The sequence below is a fragment of the Nerophis ophidion genome, linkage group LG13 (assembly GCF_033978795.1).
Source record: "Nerophis ophidion isolate RoL-2023_Sa linkage group LG13, RoL_Noph_v1.0, whole genome shotgun sequence".
Classification (NCBI taxonomy): domain Eukaryota; kingdom Metazoa; phylum Chordata; class Actinopteri; order Syngnathiformes; family Syngnathidae; genus Nerophis; species Nerophis ophidion.
The window spans coordinates 43,938,303-43,951,681 of record NC_084623.1 but is presented as its reverse complement, the minus strand read 5'-3'; the positions used below and the strand labels follow the sequence as shown (position 1 = coordinate 43,951,681).

The 13,379-nt window shown below is 38.8% G+C and overlaps 1 protein-coding gene across 1 annotated transcript in view; it reads right to left on the bottom strand.

Moving 5' to 3' along the window:
• Positions 1-993: 993 nt before the first annotated feature.
• LOC133564599 (ankyrin repeat domain-containing protein 13B-like) overlaps positions 994-13,379 on the bottom strand; it is a 128,215-nt gene continuing 115,829 nt past the window's right edge. Inside the window, exons 15-16 of the mRNA XM_061919012.1 lie at positions 6,985-7,061; positions 994-3,898 (exon numbers count right to left, since the gene is read on the bottom strand). Coding sequence (XP_061774996.1) covers positions 3,697-3,898; positions 6,985-7,061 — 279 coding nt within the window. The 3' untranslated portion in view covers positions 994-3,696. The remainder of the gene's footprint in view (positions 3,899-6,984; positions 7,062-13,379) is intronic.

The following is a 13,379-nucleotide window of genomic DNA, read 5'->3' as shown; positions in this document are numbered from 1 at the left end:
AAAGTGTTAGCAGTTAAACTGAATAAACTTGTATGTTACGCTGATAATACAAGTATTCAATTAAAAAAATCCATCCAAATACTTTTAATGCATATACGTTGGTATTTTTGCAATATTTCAATGACTCAAAGGTCGAAAAACTGTAGTCTCACGACCGGAAGTTTTGTTTGCGCATGCGCGAAACGACTAACTTAACTTTTACGAGCCAATACTGATTTTTTTGCGTTTGAATTTTGTGAAATATATATATTTATATAAACATATATATGTTTTTATTTTTAAAATTTTATTTGTACATCAAATTATGCTGACAATTTCAGTGTATAAACATTTGTGAGCAAAATTACATTTTCAGTGTTTTAAAACTGTGTAAAAAAAAAACAGTGACAAAAATTCAATGTAATAAAAAAAATAAGTGTATAAAAATTCAGTGTAAAAAAAATCAGTGCAGAACATTCCAATGTAATGACATGTGTTGAAAAATTCAGTGCAGAAAAAAATCAGCGTAGTAAAAATGTGTATTATTATTATTATATTTTATCATTTTATTTTTTTAATACACTGTAGAAATCACTTTGAGGTTTTATGCTCAATGTAAAGTGCTTTTTACAAATAAAATCTATTATTATTATCATCATTGGAAAAATTCCGTGAAAAAAAATTTAAAACAGAAAAAGTTAAAGCAGAAATATCTATTGCTTCATAACTCAAGTCCCATTTTCGGTAAATTAAAACTGAAGCAATTGAGGTGCTTCAGTCTTAATTCATTGCAAGTGAGTCTCAAGTTTTAAAGCAACAGACATTTCTGCACAGATATTTTTTCCATATTCATCTTTTATTTATACTGACTTTTTATACAATTATTTTTAAGCTGAATTTTTCACACACAATTGTCAGCAAAATTCAAACGCAAAACAAAATCCGTTAGATAAATTAAGAGTAAAGAAAAAAAAGCTTTTGTTATACAAACACAAACTGACCTTCATAGCAGAGAGGCTGAACAAGAAAACACTTATTCAAAAGACATTTATTTATTTGACGAGCATACCCATAAAAACAGTTGAGTTAAAAAAAGAAACAACAGATTCTTCCTCATTAAGCAGACAGGCATAATTGTGAAATAAATAGCAGAGAGATGACTCTCTCACTTTGTGCTGATTTTGGCATGTGGATAAAAGTCTAAAATGATAAATAAAAGTTACTATTTACATCAGAACACACATTCCCAGATCTTCTGCCTTCATTGTAGACAATACACCATCTCTGTGCTCCTACTGGTAGACATGGGTTAATACACTTAAACCAGGGGTGTCAAAGTCAAGGCCCCCGGGATGATATTTGATTAGTAGTAGAGCCGGCCCGCAAGCCACAGCCGCCTGCTGCTGTTTTGCACGCACCAATATTCCATCAGAGTTGGCACTTGGAATTTTTCAAAATGGGGTCCCAGGGACTCCATCAAGTCATAAAAATGGGGTCCCACAGTAACTTTTTTGTAATTGTTTTGAAAACATACGATAAATGTATGCATTATGCTGTTATATCTCACATTCTATATTGTGTTTTGGAAAAAGGTTGTCATAAATGTTACTTAATTTATTTTAAAAAAAAATAATACAAAAAGAAAACACATTTTTAGGCATATGTAAATGTGTTCAGTTACAAACATTGATTCACTTTCTTCTTTCCTTCATGGATCTAAACTTAACCGCGGCCGGGTATTTTTCTATATATTTGTTGTAATATTTTCAGAATGTGTTGGCCAAAGTGAGACAAATAAAACAATCTGAAGTTGTCTTTATTTTTTTACTTTTAATGCCATGATTTTAATAGTCCGGCCCTCGTGTGCACAGATTTTCCTGCATGCGGCCCCTGAGCTAAAATGAGTTTGACACCCCTGACTTACACCGTCTAATGAGTTAATACAAGAGTTGCATTCAAAAAAGTGCCTTTACAAAGTATAATAATGCTCCCTTTTCCTCATATTTATCATGTGTAAGTGGGCTGAGAAAAGCCCAAGACAGAAATACTATTTTTTAAAGACTTAAATAATTTCAAAATAAGGGTATAATAAATGCATGAAAATGTTGATTGGAACATAATAAATATTTGCACAATATTTGTTAGAATAATTGTATCTAAGTTATCACAAAACTATGTGTTACATTGAGTTCAGCTCAACCGGCGAGAAGACAAAAGTTGTTTGATCTTACCAAGCAAAAAGGCTTGTAAAACTGCACTGTGTAGGATGGGAAGCAACATGAAGGTGTTCCGTTTCTTTGATGTATTGAGCAATCAACAGAAATATATTGTTTTGACCCGAGATCTACAAAGCGAAGAGGAAGCAGGACTTGACTCCCCTCCAGGGACTTCTTCTTTGAACTGTTTTACAACCTTTTCTTTTAACCGACCTTTTCTTTGAACTGTTCTGTAATCTAAGACGATAACGGTTTACGACCTTCATCCCTTAGAAACAGCTGTTGCCATGTAATCAGGGAACGTCCAAATAAAAGAGGAGGCGTACAGTCTTTCGTCAGAGCGTGGTGGAACTGTACAAAGAGTGGGGGGCATGGCGTAGTGGCCGTGCCAGAAACCTGAGGGTTGCAGGTTCGCTTCCCACCTATTGGCATCCAAATAGCTGCCGTTGTGTCCTTGGGCAGGACACTTCACCTTAGCCCACGGTGCCGCTCACACTGGTGAATGAATGATTGGTGGTGGTCCGAGGGGCCGTAGGCGCAAACTGGCAGCCACGCTTCCGTCAGTCTACCCCAGGGCAGCTGTGGCTACAGATGTAGCTTACCACCACCAGGTGTGAATGAATGATGGGTTGCCACTTCTCTGTGAGCGCTTTGAGTATCTAACAATAGGAAAGTGCGATATAAACCTAATCTATTATTATTATTAGAGTATAGTCCAGACGTTTCTCCTCAATTGAGCCAAATTTAATTGTGTCTCTGTTTAATTCCTTGCTTCTTGTCTTGTTTAATAGGTGTCATCAATGTTTGAACCTGACAATATTAATAACCAATTTGTGTCGAAAGAATTGTCCATTATTTTTCTTTGAAAAGGCACATTTTTCTCCAACACAACTTGAGTATTGTCACCAAAAATACAACAATTGTCCGTGCTCCTTTGTGCATGTACGTCCATTCACATATACTGTACATGTGAGCCAACCACCGTGTGAATACAGTACATTTGGATATTTTTTGTGCAATTTAAAAAAACAAAAAAGGTACAACTGAGCAAGTTTTATTATTATTGTAATTATTAATATGAGTGAAGGCTTCAAACATTCAAATGTCTTTTTTTGTCGTATTTGTACGCGACCGCTGCGCCTAAAACAGGAAGTTGACCCGTCCTATTGTTTGCATGTTCTCCCACGCCAAACCCCTCCGAGCATGCCTTTATAGACCTTGCGTTGTGCGTTGGGGCACAGAAAAAGACAATTCCACATCACACGACAATTGGGAGAGAGAGAGGATAATGTTGTCTATACGGTGTTTTTCAAATCACATTTTAGAGTAAAAAAAAATGTCAACAGCGTGACAGCACGGGTGTTTTAGTACAGAGGGTGACCTTTGACCCCCTCTGCAGAGTCGGCGTTACCTCCCCCCTCCCGAGCAAAACCTCGGTCCACTTCCTTCCCCAAGTGTGCTTACAATATCGCCGCCCCCGTCCCCCTTACCCGCGGTCCGCTCACTTCTCCATGAGTGACAGCTGGATGATGTGCTGCAGTTCCTCCTCCTCTTTCCGTCGCCGGAGCTCCGCCTCCTCCTGCTCACGGGCCGATATCTCCATGGCGATGCGCAGCTGCTCGTCGTAGCTGCGGCCGGCGGTCTGCTTCTTGGAGGGGGTGGAGGAGAGGCTGGAGGGCGAGCGCGGCTTCAGCGGGGGCATCCTGTGGGATGAAAAAATCCTTCATGTTTACATCAAGGACCGTAATATTCTTCCATTCGTGCTTAGGGCTGAGGTATCCAGGGCGTGGCCAATTAGTGACAAAACTATGATTACAATTGTTTTATCTGCTTAATTTGCCGTGGTCGTATTTTGAATTTATTTTGTATTTTAAATCTATCTAGAACAGAGGTCCGCAAACTTTGTTCGCCGCAGGAAAAAACTTGGCTCTACAAGTATCACCATTAAAATAAAGTAGCGTAGTAGGCCTAAATATTCATTAAAACCAAAGCAGAGGTTTTTTTAACAAGTCTATTTATTATTTTTGGCATGTAGGGAGATAATCATGTGGTTCTTTGGCCTACCACTAGATGAAGCCGGCCTACAAAGAATCATTGATCTAGAACAGTGGTTCTCAACTTTTTTCCAGTGATGTACCCCAAGTAAACATTTTTTAAATTGAAGTACCCCTTAATCAGAGAAAAAACATTTTTGGTTGGAAAAAAAAAAAGAGATAAAGAAGTAAAATACAGCACTATGTCATCTGATTCTAATTTATTAAATTGTTTAACAGTGCAAAATATTGCTCATTTCTTGAACTATTTGGAAAAAAAGATATAAAAATAACTAAAAACAAGTTGAAAAATAAACAAGTGATTCAGTTATAAATAAAGATTTCTACACATAGAAGTAATCATCAACTTAAAGTGCCCTCTTTGGGGATTGTAATAGAGATCTATCTGGATTCATGAACTTAATTCTAAACATTTCTCCACAAAAAATAAATTTTTAACATCAATATTTATGGAACATGTCCACAAAAAAAATCTAGCTGTCAACACTGAATATTGCATTGTTGCATTTCTTTTCACAGTTAATGAACTTACATTCATATTTTGTTGAAGTATTTTTCAATAAATATAATTATAAAGGATTTTTGAATTGTTGCTATTTTTAGATTTTTTTTTTTTTTTTAATCTCACGTACCCCTTGGCATACCTTCAAGCACCCCCACGGGTACGCGTACGCCCATTTTAGAACCACTGTTTTAGACAGCACCGACACTTAACAACAACACATCATTTGCAGACTGTAATCCCTGGTTTGCAAAAAATATTTGTAACCCAAAAAGGTGAAATGATATAATCTCCCACGGCACACCAGACAGTATCCCACGTCGTTTTACATGTTTGTTTGTATCATCATCATTCATGTATACATCATTCCTTACAAGAAATAACAATTATTATTGTTTACTTGTTTCTTTGCATCATAATTCATGCATACATCATGTTCATTAAAACGACAACCTGCCCACTGTCCTCTTGGGGGCGACACAGAGCGGCTCTGGCATGACAACAACCTAATGTAAGGGCTTGTGCAAAGCCAACAGATCAAGCGTGCAGCTTTCGTCGTTAAGGAAACGTATTTAATTTTTTTCCAATTTATAATTAGCCCATTGTGTCAAACACTTCACCCAAAATTCAAGCAATTTTCCAAACCTTGAAAACACAAAATTAAAACTTGAGCATTTTCAAGGTTTTTATGCACCCGTACTAACTCTGGTTACATCTCTAGTTTGCACAAAATATTCCTGGTCAACAAATCCACAACAACACATTTCTCAATTAATATTGATCATTGTTATGTTTGTAGAAGCCAAAAGTTGTATTAAATCATGTTATAATGTTGAGTATGTAGAGTTACTTCAAAATGTTGACTTTGTAACGTGAGATGTGCAAGGGAAAATGTGTGTCGAGAGTGGGGAAGTGGACATTCTGTGTGTGTGTGTGTGTGTGTGTGTGTGTGTGTGTGTGTGTGTGTGTCCATTCACTTTAAACAGGGAAGATGGCAAGAGTAAAGATAACAAGCGGGTGGACTGTGTAAGCAGGAAGGCATCTCGCTCGCTCGCTCTCCAAACACGCACGAGTACATTGGACAGGAGTCGAGGAAGAGGACAAGAGCACAGGAAGTGAGTCAGGGATGGAAGGAAAGATGAAAAGAAGACAAACAACAGACCAGAGCAGTGACAGGAAGACTGAGACAATGAGGGCAAGAAAGCAGGATGCATCACCTTCGTCCTGACAGTTGGGAGATTTATTTTCCGCTGCTATTGGACTTTAGACCAGTGTTTTTCAACCACTGTGCCGCGGCACACTAGTGTGCCGTGAGATACAGTCTGGTGTGCCGTGGGAGATTATGTTATTTTACCTAATTGGGTTAAAAATATTTTTTGCAATTAAGTAATTATAATACAGAAAACATGTCTTTGTTGAGTGTCTGTGCTGTCTATAGCTCGGCAGAGTAACCGTGTAATACTCTTCCATATCAGTAGGCGGCAGCCGGTAGCTAGTTGCTTTGTAGATGTCAGAAACAGCAGGAGGCTGGGTGAAAGTAAAAAAATAAACAATAGGTGAGTGCCCCTAAAAAAAAAAGGCATTGAAGCTTAGGGAAGGCTATGCAGAACAAAACTAAAACTGAACTGGCTACAAAGTAAACAAAAAAAGAATGCTAGACGACAGCAAAGACTTACAGTGGAGCAAAGACGGCGTCCACAATGTACATCCGAACATGACATGACAATCAACAATGTCCCCACAAAGAAGAATAAAAACAACGGAAATATTCTTGATGGGTAAAACAAAGTAGATGCGGTAAATATAGCTCAAAGGAAGACATGAAACTGCTACAGGAAATTACCAAAAAAGAGAAAGAAACACCAAAATAGGAGCACAAGACAAGAAGTAAAACACTACACAGAAAAACAGCAAAAAACTCAAAATAAGTCACGGCGTGATGTGACAGGTGGTGACAATACACCTACTTTGAGATACCAGCTATATTGATGCATGCTTGATTATGCTTTAAAGTCATATCCAACAATTGCGACAACGACTTTTTACTGTCAAATGAGTTTTGTTTTGTAATGATTTCTTCAACGCAAAAAATGTGCCTCGGCTCAAAAAAGGTTGAACAACACCGCTTTAGAGGATACAAGTGCCATCTTATACGTGTTGTTTTCAGATAAGTGCACTCACAGAAGACAGTTAGTCCGAAGAAAAAAAAAAACACAAAAAAAACATGGCTGACCTATCCACGCGGCCCGGGTCACATGACAGGGGGTTTGCTCCTGGCTTGCTATTGGTCAGCGCCTCCCAGATGGTCACCTGAAAACACGGGAGGAGCACAGGAAGTCAAGACACAACAGTTTGTTGATAAATTTCACATTAAGTCCCCTGTCATTCATTTATTAAAATTTTATCAACTCTTTTTGGTTCTCATATTGGCCTTGTAGGCAGCGGCATAAAACACATAAAAACGATCGTTTTACCCACTGCATGCTCAAGGAAAGACATGCAGTCCTGTGGCCTACACGTTCCAGGCAATGCGGAAATACTAACTTGTTCAGATTAATTTAACGTGATTACCGACCTCAAAAGTGCGGGGGACACATCCCTATGCCCATGATCACAGGAAGCATCACTAAACACTAAGGCAGTGGTTCTTAACCTGGGTTCGACCGAACCCTAGGGGTTCGGTGAGCCGGCCTCAGGGGTTCGGCGGAGGTCAAAACACACCCGACTCATCGTGTAAATACAAACTTCTCCCTATCGGCGTATTACGGATACGGCAACAGCTGACTGATTAGCACGTGTGTAATTTGTTGTGAGTTTATGCACTGTGTTGGTTTTGTTGTTTGAACAAGGTGATGTTCATGCATGGTTCATTTTGTGCACAGGTAAAAAAAAACATGGTAACACTTTAATACGGGGAACATATTCACCATTTCACCATTAATATAGGTGCTTATTAACATGCAAATTAGTCATATATTGGCTCTCAACTAGCCATTAAGTTCTTATTAATGCCTTATTCAGCAAGGCCTTATTATAACCCTAACCCTAACCAAATAACAAAAAATTAAGTCTTTATTACTTAGAATATGTTTCCCTAGTTTTCAAATAACTATAAATTACCAAATTTTTTGGAGTATAAGTCACTCCGGAGTATAAGTCGCACCTGCCGAAAATGCATGATAAAAAAGGAAAAAAACATATATAAGTCGCACTGGAGTATAAGTCAAATTTTGGGGGGAAATTTATTTGATAAAACCCAACACCAAGAATAGACATTTGAAAGGCAATTTAAAATAAATAAAGAATAGTGAACAACAGGCTGAATAAGTGTACGTTATATGACGCATAAATAACCAAGTTAGAAGGTGCCTGGTATAGCTCGGTTGGTAGAGTGGCCGTGCCAGCAACTTGAGGGTTGCAGGTTCGATTCCCGCTTCCGCCGTCCTAGTCACTGCCGTTGTGTCCTTGGGCAAGACACTTTACCCACCTGCTCCCAGTGCCACCCACACTGGTTTAAATATAACTTAGATATTGGGTTTCACTATGTAAAGCGCTTTGAGTCACTAGAGAAAAGCGCTATATAAATATAACTCACTTGACTTAACGTAACATATTATGGTTAGAGTCATTCAAATAACTATAACATATAGAACATGCTATATGTTTACCAAACAATCTGTCACTCCTAATCGATAAATCCGATTAAATCTTATACGTCTAGTCTCTTACATAAATGAACTAAATAATATTTTTTGATATTTTACGGTAATGTGTTAATAATTTCACACATAAGTCGCTCCTGAGTATAAGTCGCACCCCCGGCCAAACTATGAAAAAAACTGCGACTTATAGTCCAAAAAATACGGTCTTTGTTACTTAGAATATGTTCCCCATACTAAAGTGTTACCAAAAACATAGAATTTTGTCTTGAATTAAAAATGTATTTATTTTTTTTTTTCACTAAAGAAGGGTTCGGTGAATGCGCATATGAAACTGGTGGGGTTCGGTACCTCCAACAAGGTTAAGAACCGCTGCACTAAGGTTATCCAAAGTGAATCCCACCTAACCTTATCCTTGTCCACACACAACAATGCCATGGTTTAAGACCCCTCCTCCCTCCGGCGCAACGCGACCTAATACGCATGCGCGGAAAATGCGCACATCATAGTCACCTCCAGTGTTGCGGTATTTCAATTAACTAGAATCCAGTGTGATGTGGGGCCCTATTGTTGTGAATCACTAAATTAATTAATTAATCAGAAATTAATCAAATCTTTGTTAGACACGTAAACAATGTGATAAAGAACATTTTACAACAATCAATCTCGGGATCTAAATATCTGGTCAGGACACTCCTCACTCTTTTGCCTTCACTTGATTGTCCATTCGTTTTTGGTGACTTTATATACTCTGGACCGAGACGTTAGGTCCGCGACATACAATAACTGATACAGTCTGCTTTCCCAGTCCAAAAGCAGTCGGCGTTTTCCGTAATCTTCCCTCGACGGCCTGGTAATACAAAGAACACGCTACCTTTTTTGACAAATGGACAAAGTTTTTCGCTAACTAGAATCCCAGCTGACCTCGACATTCGAAAGTTCTCTTGCTGTCTGAGAAGTGTTGTATCCCAAATAGCTGCAATCGCTTCCTCTTAAGGTATTCATGTGTGATTTCCACAAGCGTCTGTGCATGTAAAAGAAGGAGAAACATGCCATGTCTGGATGATTCGCCTTCATATTTCTAGTGGTTAGCTACGAGTTACGAAACCTCTTTATTATGAAGCTGGCTGTGGCTCGTTCTTTCTGATGTCACTTCCTGTGCGGGCACTGTCTTTCTGTCGTCACTTCTTCTCCGAACTCAGTTTGTAAACGATCAATGAGTCCATACAAACCAAAGTGCCCGAGATTCAAGAAATACACGGCGCACTTACCCGAACGATAGTTTAGTGTGGCTGAAACAGGGCTTAGGCTAAATAATCATTCGTTTAAGGGGTTAACCGGCTTAGTGTAGACCAGGGGTGTCAAACTCAAATACAGAGTGGGCCAAAATTTAAAACTGAACAAAGCCGCGGGCCGAGGTTGAACAAATTAACCTTTTAATAGGGACCCAAACAAGTTTTGCATTGAATATTGAACAAGCAAGGCTTATATAACTTTATAGTGACATGCACAATCGAGTTTCAAATAATAATAATAATAATCAAAAAATATCAATGGCATATCAAAATTTAAATACAAATTGAATGCCTCTTTTCAGCGGCGGGGTTGAGGTGGACGAGGTTTGGTGTTAGCGGGGGTTACATATTGTAGTGTCCCGGAAGAGTTAGTGCTGCAAGGGATTCTGGGTATTTGTTCTGTTGTGTTGTGTTACGGTGCGGATGTTCTCCCGAAATGTGTTTGTCATTCTTGTTTGGTGTGGGTTCACAGTGTGGCGCATATTTGTAACAGTGTTAAAGTTGTTTATACGGCCACCCTCAGTGTGACCTGTATGGCTGTTGACCAAGTATGCATTGCATTCACTTGAGTGAGTGTATAAGCCGCATATATTATGTGACAGGGAGGGCACGCTGTTTGTATGGAGGAAAAGTGGACGCGGCGACAGGTTGTAGAGAACGCCAAAGGCAATGCCTTCAAGGCCCACCCCCAATATTGTTGTCCGGGATTAAATTTGGGAGGGGCACTGTACTTTGGGAGTCTTCCGGGAAAATTGGGAGGGTTGGCAAGTAAGAGTATTAGCGGTGAATACGGATTTACAGCGGCGGGCCAGCTCTAATGTTAATTTGATATTGCCTCAAGGGCCAAATTAAATTACACGGCGGGCCAAATTTGGCCCGCATGCCAGAGTTTGACACCCATGGTGTAGACACTCGAGTTAAAGGGGCTGTTTGCAACTTCTTCACAGTTACATTTTTCAAAGCAAAAATTACAACAAGACTTGTGTTACCATTAGTTGTTTAACAGAACGTATTTGTGTTAAAGCGGTCTCTATTTTTCACAATCACTAAATTTCTGGAGTACATTTTTTTACCGGCCTGAATAAAATGATTGTTGGTCACTCACCCGGTCTCGTCAACACAAACACAAATACAAAAGCAGTCCAAGAGAAGCACTGAACAATTTTCATCCATGTTGTTGTTATGATAGAATACCGTATTTTCCAGACCATTGGGCGCACCGGATTATAAAGCTCATTGCTGATGAATGGTCTGTTTTTGATTTTTTTTCATATATTAGGCGCACCGGTTTATAGGGTGCATAAAAGGAGTCATAATATTAGAATTTTTTTACTAAATGTAAAACACTTCCTTGTGGTCTACATAACATGTAACGGTGGTTCTTTGGTCAAAATGTTGCATAGATTATGTTTTACAGATCATCTTCAAGCTGCTTTCTGACAGTCGCTTCTGCATGCGCCGTTTTGGGGGCGGTCTTATTTATGTGGCTCACCTTCGGTCTTCTTCTCATCATCTTTGTTGTAGCGGTGTAGTGTGCAAGGACGGGAGTGGAAGATGTGTCAAAAGATGGAGCTAACTGTTTTAGTGACATTTAGACTTTACTTAAATCAATAATGGAGCAGCATCTCCTTGTCCGGAAACAACAACAACGGAAATGTGTCCCGTGAAAAACCGTCCGACTGGACGGGTGAATAATGTAAACTCACTACACCGGTATGTTTTAGTTTACTGACAGATATAAGTAAGAACTTCACACTACTTTATATTAGAAATGGCAACAGCGGAGGATAAATGTCACATAGCAAGAAGATAGAGGAAAAAGAAAAAGCTTATCGCCTCACTGACACGCGCAATTTTTCAAGAGTTCTACAGATCGCAAATACAGCTCAGCAGGTACACAAAGGTAAAAAAAAGTTGTTTTTGCTTAATATTGCAAAACAAAACACCAGAAAATATGTCTTACCTTATATACACACCTTAATAATACTTCTATGTTTAATGCGTCAACAATTATTCAAGTGGTGCGACTTCATAGCTTACCAAAGTCGTAGTAAAACATTTAGATATATTTTTGAGCGCCGTGTGTAATGTTCTATATTTTCAGTTGAACATTTAAAAGGTTGGTGTTGTTTACTTGAGACATATTGCAATGCTGTCTACACTTATCTCTTATGTTTGACTGCCATCTACTGGTCACACTTATCATTACACCATGTACCAAATAAAATAGCTCCGAGGTAGGTGAGCTCAACCAAACTTATTCCTTACATTAGGCACACCGGTTGAAAGGTGCACTGTTGAGTTTTTTGGGAAAAAAAAGGATTTTAAGTGCAACTCATAGTCCGGAAAATATGGTACAAATTCAATGACAGCTAACACTAGCTATCTAAATCACTGATGCAAAAGCATTTGTTACGTACTTACGTAGTTATATCATTACGTCTTAGAAACCGGAAGAGGGCGGGATATACTGTGTAAAATTTAGTGGAAAGTTACCGCCCTCTTGGCATCTGTGTAAATATTGCAAACCGCCTCTAAAAATACTTAAATGATAAATGATAAATGGGTTCTACTTGTATAGCGCTTTTCTACTTTCATGGTACTCAAAGCGCTTTGACACTACGTCCACATTTACCCATTCACACACATTCACACAATGATGGGGGAGCTGCCATGCAAGGCGCTAACCAGCACCCATCAGGAGCAAGGGTGAAGTGTCTTGCTCAGGACACAACGGACGTGACGAGGTTGGTACTAGGTGGGAATTGAACCAAGGATCCTCGGGTTGCTTACGGCCACTCTACCATTGCGCCACACCGTCCCTAATATATAATACAGTGCAGTCCCTAATAAGACTTCTTCCACAGTCTAAGAACATGTTGAGTTAACATGCGATTGACTGCAACGTGACATGCATGTCACTTAAACATGGTAAAACGCTAAGGATTTGGTTGCTATCGACTGGGCAATTGTCCAGAGCGCCATTTTGCAGGGAGAAATGATGAGGGAGAAAAAAATATTTCTATTTGAAATGGTTGGCCAAAGTTACATTTTTTTTTTTAAATGCTTGAAGAAACTATCATTTTGAAGTTGGAAATCTTAATCAGATTAAAAATGGTGAGGGATGAATCCGCATTAAAGGTTCCCTATCATGCAAAATCAACTTTTCTTACCTATAGGTACCGGATGATGTGCATTTGGGATTTGCATAAATCCTGAAAATTTTAAATCTAACCGTGGAGACATTGTGTAGATATTTATAAAAAAACATTGCCTTCTATATGATACTTTTGAAAAACGAGCCGTTTGGAATTTGCCCCATTGGAGGCATTTTTGTCATTGGTGATGTCAGCAGATTATCCATACATGGTATAAATTCTTACTAAAGGCTTTGCCATTGTAGTCTGCGCTCCTTTTCTTTCGCTATCCTCTTGTTGTGGGGCAGACTGGCTCGTACATGCACATGCATCCTCTGCTGTCTCTTTTTCTAACACAGAGTAGCATATAATTCTAATTTATATCCGTCAGTAGACTCGCTAAAGCACTAAAAAAACACAACAAAGATGGCAGGAAGAAGACGTTGTCAAAGTCACGTAAATAAGACCGTCCATAAAACAACGCACCTTGAAGAGACTGTCAGAAAGCGGCTTAAAAAAGTCTGCAAAATATAAGCC